The sequence below is a fragment of the Phodopus roborovskii genome, unplaced genomic scaffold, assembly GCF_943737965.1.
Source record: "Phodopus roborovskii unplaced genomic scaffold, PHOROB, whole genome shotgun sequence".
Classification (NCBI taxonomy): Eukaryota; Metazoa; Chordata; class Mammalia; order Rodentia; family Cricetidae; genus Phodopus; species Phodopus roborovskii.
The window spans coordinates 12,677,239-12,696,376 of NW_026126482.1; the positions used below are offsets into that span (position 1 = coordinate 12,677,239).

The following is a 19,138-nucleotide window of genomic DNA, read 5'->3' on the forward strand; positions in this document are numbered from 1 at the left end:
GTATAGTTATAACACCTTGGGAATATACTAAAATGGTGTATTCTGGTTATTTTAATATGCTATATTTGTGCACTCTGATTAATAATGAAGGTTTTTTTTTTAAACCATTCTATTGTTCAGGCATAATCTTTTGAAGTCAAGATGAACTGACATCTTTGGATGTCCAAATTGTCCATAAGAGTCCCAATTACAGTTGACTCCCATGGAAACTTAGTAGAGGGGAGGTGATTGATGTCACTCCTCTATGGTATAGAGCCAGGATGGCTGAAGCATAGTGCAGACAGCCCTGTAAGGCTCTGTTAAAACGAAGCTACTTTGCAGGCCAGTCAGCCAATGCCACAGTACCCTGGGTGTCAAGTGTGAAACAGCTGGATATCAAATGGCCAGACCCTACCCCCAGCCCAGTTTCTCTATCATCAGCACTAGGGTTTTGTTTTGTTTTTCCATGCATATTCTACCATGTGGCACACAGCTGAGTAAACACCGCCTCAGCATTCCTCAGTGGCACTCAGGCGCAGCACTCCTGGAGAGCCTGGGGCCCTGGAGTGGAAGTGCAAGATCCAGATGGTTAGTATGCATGAGGCCCCTCTAACAGCCACCTCCATAATACAGCCTTCCTGGTAACATCTGCAGACACACAGGCTTCTATTGTTCTCTATACACCGACATTCTGGTGACATGCAAAACACACCTATGCACTAGACAGAGCTTGTCCAAGATTGTCCTTCCAGGGACTGGCCAGGTGCTTCCCATGTCTGAGCCTCGGCTCTATTAGTGGAAAAATGTAATGCTTTCCAGGTGAGGTTGACAATTTCTGATAAACATTTTTGTTGTCTTACTGGTTTTCACGGAACACACTCTTAAGATATAATGTATATATTTCCTTGCCTTTTCAGGGGCCATGACTAACTCTTCCCTGCCTACTTGGTCCTTCTTTACCAACACTTAGAAGAGGCAGGAGAATCTCTGAGTTCAAGGACAGCCTGGTCTACAAAGCAAGTTCTAGGACAGCCAGGGCTGTTACAAAGAGAAACCCTGTCTTGGGGGTGGGGTGGGGAGCAAAACCAAAGAATAAGAATGCATTTATGGGGGCTGGAGAGATGGCTCAGTTAAGAGCACTGGTTGCTCTTCCAGAGGTCCTGATTTCACTTCCTGACAACCACATGATGGCTCACAACCATCTGTAATGAGATCCAGTGTCCTCTTCTGGTGCACAGGCATACATGCAGGCAGAAAGAACACTGCATACATAATAAATATATAAATAAAACTTTTTTTAATGGCACTTATAAAAAGCACTGGCTGCTCTTCCAGAGGACCCATGTTCAATTCCCAATACCCAAATGGCAGCTCACAACTGTAACTCTGGCAGCTCACACAGACACACATGTAACTAAAACACCAATGCACATAAAATATTTAAGGAAAAAAAGAATGGCACTTATATTAGTAACTTTGATAAGGTTGCTGTTCTTGGGATCTACACAGGCTGTCAGCTTTTAATTCCTTTCTACTCTGCACTTTGTTCTAGAGTTGGTGTTCAGGCAAGGAATGAAGCTGGCTAAATGCAACAACCATAACTTCCATGGAAGAAGCTTTTTGCAGTCTTAGCTTTCCAGAAGCACATGTGTGAATGCCTGCCCTCTGCCCAATGTCAGCATTCCTGTCTACATTATAAAAACTAAGAGTGTACTTTTTAGTCAAAGCATCTAATTTGAGTCTTCCTTTTGTTCATGTGGCAGAGCAGCCTAAGGAGTGGAGATCAGCTCCCTCCTGCTTGGAGGCCAAGCCTCAGGCCCCACCTTGGAGCCAGCCCAAGCCCCAGCACTCCCTTGAGCCCCATGTGCTGCCGCCAAGCAAAGTCTGGAAGCTGAACTGCCACGTTCACACACACTCCTTTACGTTCCTCAAACAGTTGTTATTAATTTAGAAGAGCCTGAGGTTTAAACATCAACCAACACTTTCCACTGAAATCACTTAGGTATACATTTTTCTCCTAAAAACTCTGTTTTGTAAAATTAGTAATTATCTGTAAAGTACACCAGCCCACCCCAGCTTTGGAGTCTGGATGTTCTGTTGGTGGCTACATGCATAGACGCCGACAGCCTTGGCTTCCCATGCCAGCAGTGGCTCTCCCAAGGGTATTATTCTGCATTCTCTGAAGGGTTGTAATACATTTTTGTCCCCATGGAACCTTGTTTGATGGACCCAGACTGCTTTAATCCAGCCATTCTCTACAGTCTAGAAGGCTCTGCCCCAGGTCTCAGCCCTAGCCCATGGTGACAGTGGCTCTCTGGCTGCCCTGAGGGATAGCCCTTGCTTGACTTAGTTATCACCCTGGGAAGCATTTCTTCTTCAGGCACTGAGGGGACACATGGAAGGATCTTTCAAAGCTGGCCTTTGAAAAATCTCACAGTGGCAACTTCATGTCTGTTCTTTATCCTCTAACCCTGTAGTCTGTTTGCACAAGAACAGACAAAAAGGGCCACTACTATTTACATCAGTTATATTTGTCACCCATTCAGACAACTGGAAAACACGCTCTGTTGTCATGGTGATATGAGTACACCAGTTCTGATATGCTAGCACCTCCTAGGTCCTGCTGTGGCAACAACAAGCAGAGTGGCAAACCTAGAAATCTGTAACATTCAACCCACTCCCGTTCTCTGTAGACAGAGCACTGCATCCAGGAATGGTAGGGCTCTCCCCTTGAAGCTGACACCAAACCCCAAGCATTCCCTATCACAATGGGAGCCTGGTACCTCCACTATGGTGTGGGCACCTGAGTGGGGAGCTGGCCCATGTCAAGGATTCAAGGGCAGAGCTTATCTGGATGAGTTGTGAGGATCAGCTTGGTGCATCTGCTCAAGCAGGAGAGCAGCCAATACCCACAAGAGCCTCAATTCCAAAGACTTTGCTGACAAAGAATAAGTCTCCATTTTACAAAGCCCTTCAGACACTGGGTTGAGGGCTGTAGTGCTCCTTCAGGTCCTGAGAAAGAGTTGACAAGTTGCCCCAAGTGGTAGGCAGGCAGAAATACAAAAGAAATTGGAACTGAAGTTGTATAGTGATATCATGAGATCTCAGGAAAGGGACAGCCATGAGCTCCTGGGGTGGCAAAATAGGTAAGCGTGGGAACAGTAAGTGGGTACCACTTGTATCTCAGACTCCAGAATATTTCTCCTGGCTTTCAGGATGCCATTTCCTCTAGATGAGTCGGACTGTAACCATTTATTCTCACATACAGGAGAAGTACCCAGATATCGTATATCTCTCAGAGGGCACCTGTTCCCGCTGCATGGAGATCCGCAGTGCCAGACAGCCAGGGTAAGTCTGTGCAGCACTAAGTCCTGGAACCAGGACTGTCCATACATAGTAGAGGCTAAGAAACTACCTAAGGAGGACTAAAGAATATCCCGTGCAAAATGGGTGGAATTACAGCAGACACCCGCCAACAGTGGCAGGTGGACTTAGCCATGAAGGGAGAGCAAAGGTAGGAAGGAGTGCAGGGCTGCAGGGGATAAATGCTGGCCTGGGGGCAGCAAGAAGCATTTCTCTTCAGGGTCCTGGGATGGCCCAGAGAAGGTAGAGGTGTGTGTGTGCCTGCTGGTACAACAGAGACGGCAGGAGGAGGCCTGAGGTCAGCAGTCTCAGAGAAGCTGAGATAAACAGGGCACCTCCACGCTGGGCACCTAAGATTCTCGGCAGCGCCTTCCCACAGCCACTGCCACTCTCCTCCATGTTTCACGTGTGCCCATTTGTGCTTCAGGACCTAGATCCACAGCCTAACCGCACCGAGTCTGCCTTCTAGCAGGGTTTTTCTTACACAGGCTGCTGGGGCTGGCCTTTGTCATGCCTCATCCTCCAGTGAGCTCTGACTGTACTCCTCAGGTCCTGAAGGTTTGGGCTTTTCATTCCTATTTCTCCTGCCATATTATAGCACATGGGCTGCTCCTAGAATAAGGAAAGTCCAACCATGAGGAAAGTGTGTGTGCAGCTTCCTACCCATTCGCCATCATTTTCAAAGACTATTGCCACAACACCCCTGCAGGAACATCCTGTTGCCTGTCCCATTACTTATCACATTGATGTTTGCCAAGATGTAGGTACAAAGCCTATTGCTGTGGCCCAAGTTTCCACACTGATGGAACTGATCACACACCTTCTTCCTCTGTGGGGAGAGGTCTTTAGGAGGTGAGTCTAGCCAGCCGAGACCACATGTCCAGAGGCTAATCTTTCTGAATTCCAAGAGCACCAAACATTGCCTCTTTTTCAGGTTTGAACTGGTGATTGTTTGGAGGATACAAATAGATGAGGAAGGGAAGGTTTTCCCAAAGCTGGATCTTCTCACCAAAGTCCCAGAGCGAGGTAAGACTCTATGTACAGACACCCTTTCCACAAGTCCTGTCAGTGGACCCAACAAAGCCATCTGAGTGTCTTATCAAAATTTGAAACTGTCATTAATGTTCTTTGTAGATCACCTTTTAATATACTTTACTCAAGTAACCACCCAAACAGGACATGAGAGGGAACTACTGTCCTGAGGCCTTTTCAGGCTGTGTGGTTGGTGCAAGGCATTTTCTCTGCCTCAAGTTAGAGGTGACATCGCTCCTTGGGCTTCCCCACCCTGTCTCTCATGACTCCCACTGTGTGGCTGTTGAGAGAGGAAGGATCTTATTAGACAGACACTATCAGGTTTCTTACCAGGTATGTTTTCTTCACAGCCCTGGAGCTGGACAAGAACAGGGTCATAGAAACTGCTCCTCTCAGTTTCCGAAGACTGCTAGGAGTACTTGGAATTGAAGCTGCTCTTGACAGCCTGATAAAATTGCTTTGTGTGGAAAATGACTAGTTCCCTGCTGGCAAGCATATAGGAATAAGAGGCTGGGCTGAGGAACATGTGACTTATGTTAAGTATGAACATTTGCTCTTTTCAAACATGCTTTTTGTGTACACTAGTTTGTGCATTACATAGAACTCCCATAGCATAGAAATAAAGCTTTTCAATATGTTAAAAGCAACATGCATAGTGCTTTGTACAAATAAGTTTAATATTTGAGAAAGTGTTCCAAGAATGGTTGTCCATTCTCAAATGAGTGTAAAAGAGCCTTACCTCCAACCTCATATCAAGATGGCCAAGGACAGCATGGGACACAGTCCAACCCAAAGCTACCTACCTTGTCTGCCATAGCAGCATCTCCCAGAAAGTCCTTACACTCCTGGTCTCCTACAAAAGTAGCACTGTTTGACAGTGATGACTGCATTGTTCCCTTTACTTGGGAACTTACACTGAAGACACACCCACAGTCTGAGTGTGGTACATGACTATAATGCCAGCACACGAGAGCAACCCAAGTTTAACACCAGCCTTGGCTACATAGTAAGCCACTGTCTCAGAATACAAAGGCTGAAGTATACCTCCACAGTAGACAATTGCCTAAGATGTATAAGGCCTTAGATCCAACCAATACCCAGCACCACAAAAGGACTACCCAGTCTAAAGCTGTGTCACTTCAGATACAGAGCTGCCATTTGGTGAGGTCCTCAGTTACCCACTGTTATAAAATGATGGGTTGGTGTGGGCAACCTGAACTAGTTAAGTAGAGCACATCAGAAAACAATTGGAATAGAGCCCTGCCCACATCAACAGAGTGCTCTGTGTTTTTTACCCCAGGAGAGGTTGCTTGTTTCCATCCACCCATCATATTGTTTAGCCTCTTGCTAAATAGTAATTCTCCAAGAGAAACCAGTGTTTGAGAAATAAAAATTTTGTGAAACTACTGAGAGCCTGCGACCCAGTCATACTGAGATGAGTACTGGGGCATCAGGCACATACATGTTCTCGCACACCACACACATGCACGAACATGGCTAGTCTGCCTCCAAACCAGTCAACATTGAGTCAAAACAAATCTGAAGGCCACTTTCCCCTGCACGTCCAGTCATGAAAGCATGACCTTCAAGCACATGCCTCAGGTGAAAGCTATAAGCACATATCCCAGCATACACCAGTCAAAAGAAAGTCAAGGATCCAAATGTACAAGTGTCTTTTACCTGAGTGTTCAAAATAGTTAAATATTAGGGCAGAATTTAACAAATTCTATAGGAGGTTGCTTGATTCAAACAAGTATAATTTTCAAATTATCACAAAATTTCCCACAAAAGTTTACAATCAGCAAAATATTTTCTTCATTTTTCATGTAGCATTTTCATACAGTTCCATGGTTTTTACTATGTTACAATAAGCCTTCATTAGTCTCTTGAAAGGATGATATAAATAATCAGTCTGTACAGCCTACCATAGGATAAAAAAATGAAGCCAAAACTCCCAATGATTTCATAGCAGCCAGGCACACTTTTGGTGACCCCAATAAGAATCCTCAAGTGCCAGCTAGGAGCCTTCCATAGCCCTGATGAAAACAGCAAGGCCCTAGACCCACATACCCAACATGCCCCAGAGCTATCCCCAGGGATGAATGTGGCTCAGGAGGAAGGGAACCTTGTTCCTCAACCATCTGAGACACCAGAGTGCCAGGAAAACTCCGGGCTGTCAGGCACACCCACCCAGCTGACCACAGCAGCTCTGAGTTACAGCTCTGCTTCCAGTCTCTACAGCAGCAGCAATTTCAGGTAGGAAAAAACGCCTCAGCTTCCCCTAGAGTTAAAATCATTAAAGAAAAATTTAAAAAAAAAAAAAAAAAAAAAAAAGCAAGGCTCATGCGAGTGGTGTCCATCCTGACCTGAGTCTTGTGTTCCCTGCTGTTGCCCCTTACAAAGCCATGGGCTTCAGTACCTCCACAGGGACCTGAGTCTAGACCACTCAGAACCAATGTCCACACTACCCTGACCGCTCTGCAGCAGGGAACCACCCAACACCTGTGTTGATGTATGACTTGCATTGAAAAGGTGACCAGTTAACAGCTGGGAAAGTTCCAGTAGTATCCATGTTTTCTTGAAAATCCAAACTGTAAGATACTCAGAACAATTCAAGTTCTCTATGTTAAGAGTCTGGTGGGAGGAGATCCAAACCTTGGGTCTTAATAATAAGGCTTTTGCATTAGAGAATTAGACGTGAGTTCTGCTTGGAAGAACTACCCGGGATGTTTTCCTGGGTCTTAACGGACACTTCCACTCTAGAAAACAGATGGCTTGCTGGGACACAGCACTCACGTCCTACATTCCTTGTCCTAGAAGATTCTAGTGCTCTTCAATTCCTTGTCTCTGAGAGCAGTCTAACCTCAGCAAGGGTTAAAAGCAAAAACATTCACAGCCAAGTCACCCAACACAACCGAAAATAGCTCTGTCATTCAACGTTCACATTCAAGTTTCAAAGACACCGCAGGGGTAAGTTAGACCTTGTGGAGAACTAATGTGCAATCTTCATGTTCCTTGAACCGAGTTGACCTGACAGTGTCGTCTTTGGCATGCACAGTCTTTGAGTAATAGTTGACTATCTTGCTGTCTAGTTTATATTGGTGAGGAATGCTCTCGTAGGGCTTGAGGTCGAGGTCCAGTACAGACACAGAGAAGGCCAGCCGGGACCTTGATGAAGGGATAACAGGTCTCTGGTCAGAGCTGAAAGTAACAAAAGAATTTCAGATTATACAGCCCCTCAGGCCTTCCCAGCCCAGCTCTCAGAGCACCCATTCCGTGTCTGTGGCAGCTTCAATACTAGCACAGGTTAGGTGACTACTAGGACACAGGCCAGCACACTGTCTGGGCAGGGGGTTAAAAGAAGAGAAGGTGGAAAAGCAATTACGTGGAATGCGTGAGTGATATTCCCCATGCTCTAGTGGTATTAAGAATGCTGGAAAAATCACTTTATCATGAGCCAAGTATTACAAAATCTAAGAAAAAGTAAAAAAGTAGATCAGGCTGTGCGGCAGCCAGATGGATAACTGTTGAAAACAGACTTTTTATGCACTTTCCCATGGCTGCTGAGAACCAGCTCCTTTGTGGCTTTGTGTTAACTCTCAAATCACATACATCATCAGTGATTTTTGTCTCTCCAGGCCTCTGTGAGTTTTATAAACATCAGAAAGTCATGTGTTTCTAACAATATGAACATTGAATTCAAAATCTTTTCAGAGTAACTTCAAACCTGATACTGAGGTTGCAGTGTGTCCAACTGTCCTGAAAACACAGTACACAGCATCGTCCTATTGCCTGAATGGCATCTAATCCCAGGCTGGCACAAGACAACTGTTAGGGAGTTCTGGTTCCTCCATGTTCTCTACTCTTGTGGATTTAGAAATCATTACAAATAAGACAGACAAAATACCAGTTCAAAAACCTCCTGAGATGGAAGAAAAAACAGACATACATGGCGTGTTCTAAAGTACACTAGGGCTTTGATTCTCATTTGTTGCTCCAGATTCCTGTTTATAGGGGGGAAAATTTAATTGGGCTCAATCACAGGTCTGACAGGTGACCACAAGCTGCAGGACAGCCAAAGGCACAGGCCAGTATACACCAGCTTAACAATGAAAAGCTTGTCTCCTTCAGACTATATGGCTAAGACTCAGCAAAAGTCAGAGCACAGTTATCCCTACTGCCATGACCACATACATATCCCCCGTGGTAGCTCTAGAAACCGGTTCTGGAATGATCTGGGGGGCTGGGTAGCTGCTGTCTTCACCTTGATAGTTGTTTATAACAGACATAGCAGGATTTAGGGACACGAAGTGATAAGAACTTTCCTGGTAGTTCCAAACCCTTCAAAGGCCTGCAGCAACAGGAAGAAACTTAAGAACCTCAACTCTGATAGAAACAAATGGCAGCTACACAGGTTTGTGAACTGTACATCAACATTTGGGGATATAAATTCAGCCTTGGGTTTACTGTGTATTTTGGGATGAACCAGTCCTAACGCCTCTGGTTTTCCTGACCTAGGTACAATTCTGGCAAGCACAGCTTCACCTCCCTCAAAGAAGGCTGATGCCTGTGTGCATTCTCTAAGGAAAAGCTAGAGGTGGGGACATCCTTCTCTAGTCACAAACACCCTCTGCAGCTCCTTCCACAGGCAGACAAGTAGAGCAGTAGGGTACCCTGGAGTGTCCTGTTGCCATCATCCTGGCTCCTTTGCTCTTGCTTTAAGGTGGATCTGGACCACCAACATTGAGCCTCCTGATACATGGGCCCTATTATCTGGCCTTGAGACCTGACCTGAATAGGTAAGGCAGCCTCGAAGGGCAGAGCCCATTCTTCCTCTTCAGAATCCTCCAGTCTGTCATCTCTCTTCAAATTGGTCACCAAATTCTTAATTTCCACAAAATATGTTCGAGGAGATAATGACAAATGGCTAAACTTTTCAAACTTTCACAAGTTCTAAACATTTCACATTTTACAATTAAATAAGCTTGAGTCAGTGTTCATGAAACACTTAAGAATGGAAATGATTTGTTACCGACTTTACTTTTCTCCTTACTTTTTTACCTTGGACCTTTAAACAAAATTCATTTTTAACAATGCATTTATTGTAACAAAATAAACTACCAAACCTGAGAGAGAGCTCAGGATGAATATTAAGAGATTAAATATTAATAGAAAATTATAAATGTATAAGCAAATGGTTGTATCATAACTCAACCATATCATTATTTGTATATTGTTTTCAAATTTCTAAATCAAAATTATCTGCAACACTTTTTAGCCTGTAAAGATTCCACCAATGAGAATTTGAAAGCAGAATCATAAAGTTATACTGGGTCACACACTGGGGAAATCTACATCAACTATCTCTTGATCATTATCTCTTTGCCAGCTTAAAAAAGCAAAAGAGGGAGACTATGGTCAGATCGAGCCAACTACATACCTTCTGAGAGTCTGCTATTTCCAAGCTATGATGGTATTTCAGTTTTGTTTTAAGCATAAACATGAGACACTCTTCCTGTCTCTGGAAAGAGGAGCAGATGTGGCACTTGGTGACTGGGGATCCTGTGCCTCCAGCCATCTGGACACACATCCTTCTGCCCTCACAGCAAATGTTGATCTCTACTGGGCAGTCCATCAAGGACCCCAGCTTTCAGCTTTCCTCAAATGACACAACTGTGCACCACACAAATAGACACATTTGTGCTGGAGGGGATGAGTCACATGTCTGTCCTTCAAGTGCCTTACACTTCCCAGCTGTTAACCTTTGAATCAGCTTCCATCTGAGCACCCTGCATTCAAGCACCTTCCCTTCCCCAACTGCTTGAGTAGAAAGAAACAGGAAATGGTACCGTGGGAGCTGCTCTCGTCCAGCACAGAACCTGAGTTCACTCAAGGGCTGGCTCCTCACAGCTAAGCTAAACAGTCAACTGCCTTCACCAGTCATGCCCTATAAATGTTCCTCAGCATGCAATACCAGAAAGTAGACAGTGCTGTGCCTCTCACAGAACCTGACTGGAAACTACAATGCTCAAAAACATCAGGAAGATGGGTGGTCACCTTCACCCAAGAACACAGGTCAGATGTGGAAAATGCCAGAGATTTTGGTACTCCTAGAGATGAGATGAGATGGATGCTGAAGATGCTAATTACAAGATGATGAGGCTCAGCCTGAACACTAAAAGCTAGGGGAGGTGACTACAACTAGCCAAACATTTGGAGAGAGAGATGGCAAACAGGCTGGTTATTCAGAAGAGAAGAGAGAATAACAATACACTGGCTAGGATGTTTAAAAAATGACAGTAACAAGCTGGACAGTGGTAACCCAAGCCTTTTGGGTTTTTTGTTTTTGTTTTTTCTTTGTAGCTTTAGAGCCTGTCCTGGAACTTGCTCTGTAGACCAGACTGGCCTTGTACTCATAGAGAGGGTTCTCTATGAGATCCACCTGCCTCCACCTCCTGAGTACTAGGATTAAAGGTGTGTGTAGCATCACCCCCCCTCCCCCCAGCAAATGGAGCTTAGGATTTTTTGGGTTTTTTGGTTTGTTTTGTTTTTTTCTGGAGCGGAGAACTAAACCCAGGGTCTTGTGCTTGCTATTGGCAAGTGCTCTCTACCACTGAGCTAAATCCCCATCCCTTTGGAACACACCTTTAATCCCAGCACGTGGGAGACAGAAGCAGGCACAAGGTGGATCTCTGTGAGTTCTAGGACAACCTGGTCCACAAAGTGAGTTCCAGGACAGCTAGGGCTACACAGAGAAACCCTGCTTTGAACATACACACATATACCACACACAAGCTCCCATCCTTTAAAAAAGAAAAGAAAAGAAGCTGCCCTATGAGCACAAGTCTAACAAAGACACAGCAGCCCTGTCAGAGTTTCTACATAAAGGAGTCTACTTGTCATCCTTGTTCCACAGTACTACTAGACCAAGATAGGTGTCATGCAATGGTGCCTCACCTTGTGCCTTGTAAATAAGGGGAGAGTGCGATCATGATGGAGCAGTCCTTGGCAGTCATGGCTACTCGGTACTGCTGCACCTGTGGAGGAGAGAAAGGGTAGCTCCAAGTCACACAGCGCCTCCACCAAATAGAGCAACTATTTTCTTAACAAACCTGAGTAGTTAGAAGAGTGACTGGACATACAGTGGGAAATAGTTCCTGTGACAATACACACACCAGCCCCCCCCCTTATCCTTTTCCTTCTCACTGCAAGCACATGGACCCCCCCAACTGGTTCCCTGAGACCACAGTCTGTCTTTAGGAGAAGAAGGAAGCAGACAGTTCCTTAGCTTCTCAGTATGACTACACTGAGTATTCAGCAGTAATCGCTCTGTACTTTGTAGAAGATGCATGCAGGCTATTTGGGGGGGAATGGTGATTATAGCAATAGTGCATACATTCTAGGGCTGTGTATATTAACTCTGTGTCCTCAGCTGGCACTAAGGTAACCCACCCTATAAAGAGAAAACTGAAGACACAGAACTGCCAAGTGGTGGCAGGGCTAGACCCAAGCACAAGTGCATGTTCTTCACAGCACAAGACAAGCAAATTCAGTTCTGCATCATAAACCTGCACCGTGCCTGCCAGAAACCAGTTCCAGGGACATAGGGAGAGAGCAAAGACAGTGTCCAGAGTGATCACCTGTACAGCACACAATTTCAGGCAGGTTTTTAATCAATTTTGGTAGATCGTTTTGAGTATTTTAGATTAAACAGCTCTACTTTTATAAAAATTAGCTAGTTATACAAAAGGAACTAGCCTTACACGTTATCACTGGCCCCAGGATCTGTCCTCATGACAGACAGTACTCTCTTTTCTCCCTCTCAACCATCTTTTATGATACCATAGTGGTATTGCCCTGGGAAAACCTCAGGTTGCACACCCTGGAGGCAGGGAGGTGAGGAAGGAACAGCAGACCACACACCAGGCCTGTTGGCTGTTCTGGGCCTGAAGAACCTGGAGGCAGGAGACACCCAACTCCCATCCACAGGCCCTCCAATTAGCAAAATTTCTTATTTTGTGATACATAACCAGAAGGCCAGTCAAAAAGTATACTGGGTAGTTTTGTGTGACAACTTGACAAGCTATGGAGTCATCAGAGGAAGGAACCTAAGCTGAGGAAATGCCTTTGTGAGATCTAGCTCTAAGGCATTTCCTCGTTTAGCAATCAATGGAGGAGAGACCGGCTCAGGGTTGTTGGGGCCATCCCTGGGATGCTGGTCCTGGGTTCTATAAGAAGGTGAACTGAGCAAGCCAATAAACAGCATCCCTCCATGGCCTCTACATCAGCTCCTACCTCCAGGATCCTACCCTGTTTGAGATCCTGACCTGACTTCCTTCAGTGATAACTGTTTAAGTGTAAGCCAAATCAACCCTTTCCTCTCCAACTTGCTTTTTAGTCATGGTGTTTCTTTGCAGCAGTAGAAACCCTAAGTAGGACAAAAAGGAAGAGCTAAATATAAAATCCCCTGAAGGCACAGCTAGTCTAACCAAGGTACAAAAAAAAAAAAAAAGCCATTCGAGACAGTTTTAAAAACCTAAACAACTATCAAGAACTTTATGTGGTACAATCCTAATCCAAAAGTTAAAGATGACAAGTGAGAACCTACAAGAAAATATGGCCAATCTGACTATCAACATGGAGAATGTGTAAGTCCTAGCCAGCTGTGATAGTGTACACCAGCAATCCCAGCACTTGGAAAGAGTCAGGAGGATCAGGTGTCCAAATCACCCTCTGCAACAACAGTGAATCTGAGGCCAGGCTGGACTTCATAGACATTTTATTATTATGTATGGGGTGCTTTGTGCACATATTGTACAGTGCCTGAGGAGGCCAAAAGAGTGACGGATTCCCTGGATGTGAAGTAACAGATGGTTGTGAGCCACCAGGTGGGTGCTGGGAGTTGAACCAGGGTCCTCTGCAAGAGCAGCCAGTGCTCTTTAACTGCTGAGCCATCTCTCCAGCCCTGACATATAAATATTAAACATTTCCATATACAACATATATGCCCTATATATGAAAAGGTATTGTTACAAATTGTAACAATGGTCTTCAGTGCAGAGGAAGGATGTGTGTTATCTCAGACACACAACCAAGAAGTGAGATGTTCACTTAGAGAGTGGTTCAAATGGGTTAATGAGCTAATTCAGTGGCAACAGCCAACTGGAAAAGCTTGATGACTTATCAGAAATTCTTGCTTGGAGGCACTGCTAACAAGACAGGGACAGCAGGCATTTGGGCGTTTCCCAAAAAAATGGTCAGCCTTCAATGCTGACAGGGCAGGAACCACATGAAGCTTCTCTTAGTATGCAAACTGCCGCTCCCTTCAGATTGACCCTGAGCCTAAGCTGGCAGGCCATACAGGAACTGCAGCTGTACTTCAAGAGGAACAGTCCCAAAGCTGTGTCAAACTGACATCAGCCTGCCAGGCCTCTTGGCAGAGAGAAACCTAAAATTCTCCCTGAGAACAGACAATGCTAGGCAGCAAGTCATTTCTAAAATAATTGCACCAATACAAATTCTGACACACAAGTGAAAACATGCAGGGACAAGACGGGACGACAAGAATAAAAGCCAGCACAAAGCACAGAAGGGGTGCGAGAACCTGTACCCCCCTTCACTTCTGCTCTTAAAAAATACTGTTTCAGCTAAAACTGAAAAACAACTCCACAGTAGTGGACACGCACATCCACAAAGGGACTCCAGCTGTTGAGGTCCCACACACATGCTGCTCCACTGGAAGAATCAGACCAAACAGAACTTCTGAGGAGAACTGGAAACCATAAAATAAGCCGTTTAAATATTTTACAAAAACAACATTAAGCAGTCATCAAATTAACTAAAGAGATGTGAAACTGAACAGGGCGGAATAACTACAAGGGCAGAAAAACTGACCACACCAGCCTCTTAGTAAGCTAGGAGCCAGTGACCAGGGGTCTGAAGTACCCTCCATTGTATTCAAGGGCAGCAATAATCCCCACATTTTGTTTTCTGAGAAGTGTAACACTAAGTACCCACAAAGATATGAACTGAACAAAGAAAGTTAACAACTTAGGGGCTCAGACCAAAGAAGAGAAGAAATGGAGAGGAAAAGGAAACGCCACTGACAATTGCTAAACAAGAAGGTTCAGAGAAAACGCCCAAAATGTAGCATGGAAAGGAAAGACGAGCAAGCTATCAAAGTGATGGCCAAAGCTTTCCCTAAACTGAAGACATCAAGTGTTAGGAATAAAGCTTAATGGGTTGAGACCACAGATGGGAAACAGAGACCTGTAGATGTGACTTATACTGAAGGTTTTATTGGGGGGAGATAAGAAAATAAGGGAGGAAAGAAAAAAAAAAAAAAGATAAAGACAGACACACACACACGTACACACGGGGGCGGGCACGGACAGGAAAAGTCCTGTCTCCTCTAGAGGAAAGGGGAGGGGGTGGAGTGGGTAGTCTTTTTCTTTTAAAGAGCCAGGGTACATACACCTGCCTTGAGCAGGTGGGTAAGAAGTGGGGCCAGGTTTCCCTAGATAACAGCATCAAGCCCTAGAGATACAAGGGCTCCAGAAAATAATATCATTATGCCATTAAACAAAACTAAGATGCACTGCCAAGCAAGCCTGTACTAACGGAAACAATAAAAGATGTTTTAGGGTGTGGTGATTAGACCTATAGTCCCAGCACTAGGGAGGCTAAGACAAGATGACGAGGCCAGCCTGGGCCTAACTAACAGAAATAGTGTCATGATAGATTTTTCTTTTATAAATTGTGTGTGTGTGTGTGTGTGTGTGTGTGTGTGTGTGTGTGTGTGTGTAGCAGCTATATGAGTGTATGCACACATGTGCAAGTGATCTCAGAGACAAAAAAGAAAGCAACAGATAGATCCACAGGAGCTAGAATTACATACAGGTTGTTGTGAGCATCTATCCTTCCTGAAGTAGATGCTGGGAATTGAACCTTAGGTCTTCTCCAAGGGAAAGCAAGGGCTCTTCACCAATGACACATCTCTCCAGCTCTTACATTTACCAATGTTTGTTAATACATCTAACACCCAGAATATTTGTTTTTAAGAACCAATTACACAGGCTGGAAGATGGCTCAGTGGTTAAGAACACTACTCTTGCAAAGGATCCAAGTTTGCTTCTCAGCACCCACATAAGGCACCTCACAACCAACTATAACCCAGCTACAGAGGTCTGATACCCATCGGCCTCTAGGTACCCACACATGCATGGATGCTGTGCATGTTCATAAAATTAATATTTTTAGAACCATTTTATGTCTATTCAAAGATATACAAAAAAAGGATACACAAAAAGATGGAAAAGGCAATACAAATAGGTCACACAAGGATCTAGAAGCGCTGGGCAGTGGGGGCGCACACCTTTAATCCTGGCACTTGGGAGGCAGAGGCAGAGGCAGGCGGATCTCTGTGAGTTCAAGGCCAATCTGGTCTACAGAGTGAGTTCCAGGGCTACACAGAGAAACCCTGTCTGAAAAGACCGAAAATAAAAGAATCTAGAGAAGTTCTACTATGACAGAAAAAGAAAATTTGAAGGTAAGAAGCATAGCCAAAGATAAAAAGCCACTTGAAATGATAAATGACAACTGAAAAGCATTTAATTGTAATGCTGAGGCACCTAAAAGTATAGCCTCACAGAGTAAACTAGGAAATCCTACGTCCACCCATTCATAGCTCAATACAAAGCCCTGAAAACAAGTGCAGCGAAGGCACTGCTTAACATTGCTAGAGAAGACACGAGGCACATGAGAACATGCACAGCATGACTCCATATGAGAAGCGCAAAAGGAGAACAGAGCACTCCAGGAGTGCAGTAAGACCAGGAAGGAGGCAGACACCAGCCAGAGAGACTGCATCCTAGATCTCAGCCACAGACTGAGAAGCAATTCCAACAGGCTCTGGTTGGATTCATTGGGCTATACACTTTTTTACTCTTGAGTGTTATGTTTTTCATAATCCAAAAAGTTGATAAAAATAAAACCTCAAAAATTTAGACATCTTACTTTACTAAGGTGCTTATGTGCAGGAATAGTGAAAACTATCAGTATCAACAATTTTCTTCATTTTTTTAAAAAAAAAAAAAAAAGTTTAATTAAAATAGAATTAAATCGCTTTTCCCTTCCCTCCCTCAAACCTCTCCCAAGCCCCACTCTCATGATGATAGCCTCTTTTTTGTTGATTATTTTCACATGCATGTGTATGCACAAATATACATAAATACAACCTTCCGAGTCCATTTTCAATTGTTTGTGTGAATGTATGTGATATAAGAGCTGACCACTCTGGGTTAACAGCACAACCTATACAGGTCTAATTCTTCTCCCAGCAGTCGTTAGTTGCCTTTGTCCAGGAGTGGACACTGAATCTTCCTTCCCCTCCCACTTCAATGTACTGCAGTGTTTTTTGTGCAACCATTTCTAGGAGACACTGTTTCACAGGAGACTTCCTCATACTCTGGCTCTTACAATCTTACTGCCAGCTTCCCAGGGGACCTAGAACCTACTACTGCCACTTGCTAGTCTAGTACAATTCCTTACTACATTCTAAATCTTATCCTTGTACCCACTGACAACTATAGCTACCCACTCTCATCAAAGAAGACTTTCTTTACACAAGTGGAGACCAGCACAGAAAACCACAACTACACAGAAGTCAACAGACTTGGGAACCCCAGCCCCAGTGGATACATCTACACAGCATAGCTCCTGCATCCATGGCCCAACATCACTTTTAACAGTAACAAACTAAAACCACTACCCAGAGGCTGGAGAACTTTCAAGGACTCTCCTCCAAAACAACCACACCTTGTTGAGACTGACTTTAACACATGTTGGCTTACAGATAACAAGAATACCAAACTCAACCCCTCTTCACACCACTCACCCACTTCACCCCCCCCCCCCCAGAAAAGACTAAGTAGGAGGCTAGGTGTATGGTGCATACCTGTAATCTCAGCCACTCAAGAGATGGAGACAGGAAGATTCAAGTTTGAAGCTAGCCCAGACAACACACAAGGTGTTACCATTTGGACCAAGCAACTCCACTTCCATACCACAGGGGGGAAAAAATGTATGGTAGAATAAAAGCTTGTACACAAAGATTTACAACAGCACAGATTAGAGCACTGAAAAGAGGAAACAACGGAAATGTCAGTCAACTGATGGGCAGGTGTCTATATTATATAATACGTGCACTTTAGTGGAACTCGAGCCATGAAAGAGGATGAGGTAGTGAAGTCTGAAAGTTGTTAAGTCAAAGCTGGACACAAAGGCTCACACACTGACTGCCCTGTTTATATGCCATACTTACGGAAACACTGAAGCTGCTCAGGACTGCAGGGGCAGAGATAATGATACACAAGGGGCATTTTTTTTAAAGTGATATGATTGTGAGTGAAGGACATGGCATGAAATTGTTGCTAAAGAAAAAAGGGACAAAGGGGACTGATCTGAGTGATGAGAAAGTCAGGCAATGTTAAGGCTCCCACATAAGAATAAATCTAGACAAACGTGTCTAAATACTAAACTGGGGCTATGAAAAATAGCTATAGCTAACTGGTTGAGTGCTTGCCTTAGCATGCTGGCCACCGCCACCCCCCCCAAAAGAAAACCTAAAATAAACAATACCAAATGGTAAGTGCACACACACTGGGAAAAACAACTAATTAAAGTACCCCCAGTCCTGTATCATGTGGAGCCACAAACAATCGAGTAGCTTTACACTTTAAATAGGGATGGTGAATTGGACCCACCATCATGGAAAGAATACAGATGCTAGCTTCCAAACCAGTGGAGCGAAGAAAGGCTAAAGCTACTAAATAATGGAACATACAAGTCAGCACACTGATGGGAAGCCTCACCTCACCCTTTCCCCTGTTTCTGGGATAATTTTTCCCAAGACACAACATACTCCCTCTCATTTGTACCCTGTTGATGGATATTCCTGAGCTACAAGAGCAGGGCTAATAAAGCAGAAGAGCTTTTGCACTAGGTTACCTTCGGCTCACTACTCCTCAGTTTCAGCTTTATTTGCACCGTCTCCAGTTTCAACTACCTGAACCTATATCCATCCCTAAAAGAGAAATGGAGCAGTTGCATGTGGTATACTCAGAGGACTGAGGCCTAGCTAGCAGTACCCCGGCTACACAGTGAAACACTGACTCAAAAACAGAAAAAGAGGGCTGATGGGACATCTCGGGGTAAAAAGCACTTGCTGCAAAACCTGACAACCTGAGTTCAACCCCAAGAACCATCATGGTATTAACAAAAATAGAGCTGAACATGACCTCTGCACTCTTACCATGGCACACACCCATCCACCAAATACATTTTTAAAACATTATTTAATGAAGAGAGAAAGATGATTGCAAGCACACAGCTCCATGTTCTAACCCTGAGCCCTCAAGCTCTCTGCCCAGTTTCCATCAACAGTAATATCTTGAAAGCTACAGCAAAATGATGAGAAGTGAGCATGGCCTTGATATAACCTATCAGATTCTCCAAGTCCACACACACCTGTGGACTCTGCAGCCCCCACCACAGGGACTCTGAACTTCATGAAGCGTTCCCCTGGTCCATCCATGCACCAAATGCAGTGGAGCTGCAAATGTAGCCACACCAATATTTTCCAACCTAGTAGAGTCATGTACTGCAAACACCGGCTGCTACAGTTCTTTTGTACAGTGTAAGGTGAGCCCTCATTCCTTTGGGTAAGTATCCATGAGGGCATGTAATGAGAACATCTGACATGAAA

At 44.4% G+C, this 19,138-nt stretch overlaps 2 protein-coding genes across 2 annotated transcripts in view; one reads left to right on the top strand and one right to left on the bottom strand.

The window, feature by feature from the left end:
* Cenpp (centromere protein P) overlaps positions 1-4,977 on the top strand; it is a 174,696-nt gene extending 169,719 nt beyond the window's left edge. The window contains exons 6-8 of the mRNA XM_051194309.1: positions 3,248-3,327; positions 4,277-4,368; positions 4,725-4,977. Of these exons, the coding sequence (XP_051050266.1) occupies positions 3,248-3,327; positions 4,277-4,368; positions 4,725-4,852 (300 nt within the window). The 3' untranslated portion in view covers positions 4,853-4,977. The remainder of the gene's footprint in view (positions 1-3,247; positions 3,328-4,276; positions 4,369-4,724) is intronic.
* A 1,053-nt stretch (positions 4,978-6,030) lies between these two features.
* The window catches only part of Ippk (inositol-pentakisphosphate 2-kinase), a 41,697-nt gene continuing 28,589 nt past the window's right edge, over positions 6,031-19,138 (bottom strand). Inside the window, exons 12-13 of the mRNA XM_051194306.1 lie at positions 11,332-11,411; positions 6,031-7,575 (exon numbers count right to left, since the gene is read on the bottom strand). Of these exons, the coding sequence (XP_051050263.1) occupies positions 7,350-7,575; positions 11,332-11,411 (306 nt within the window). The 3' untranslated portion in view covers positions 6,031-7,349. The remainder of the gene's footprint in view (positions 7,576-11,331; positions 11,412-19,138) is intronic.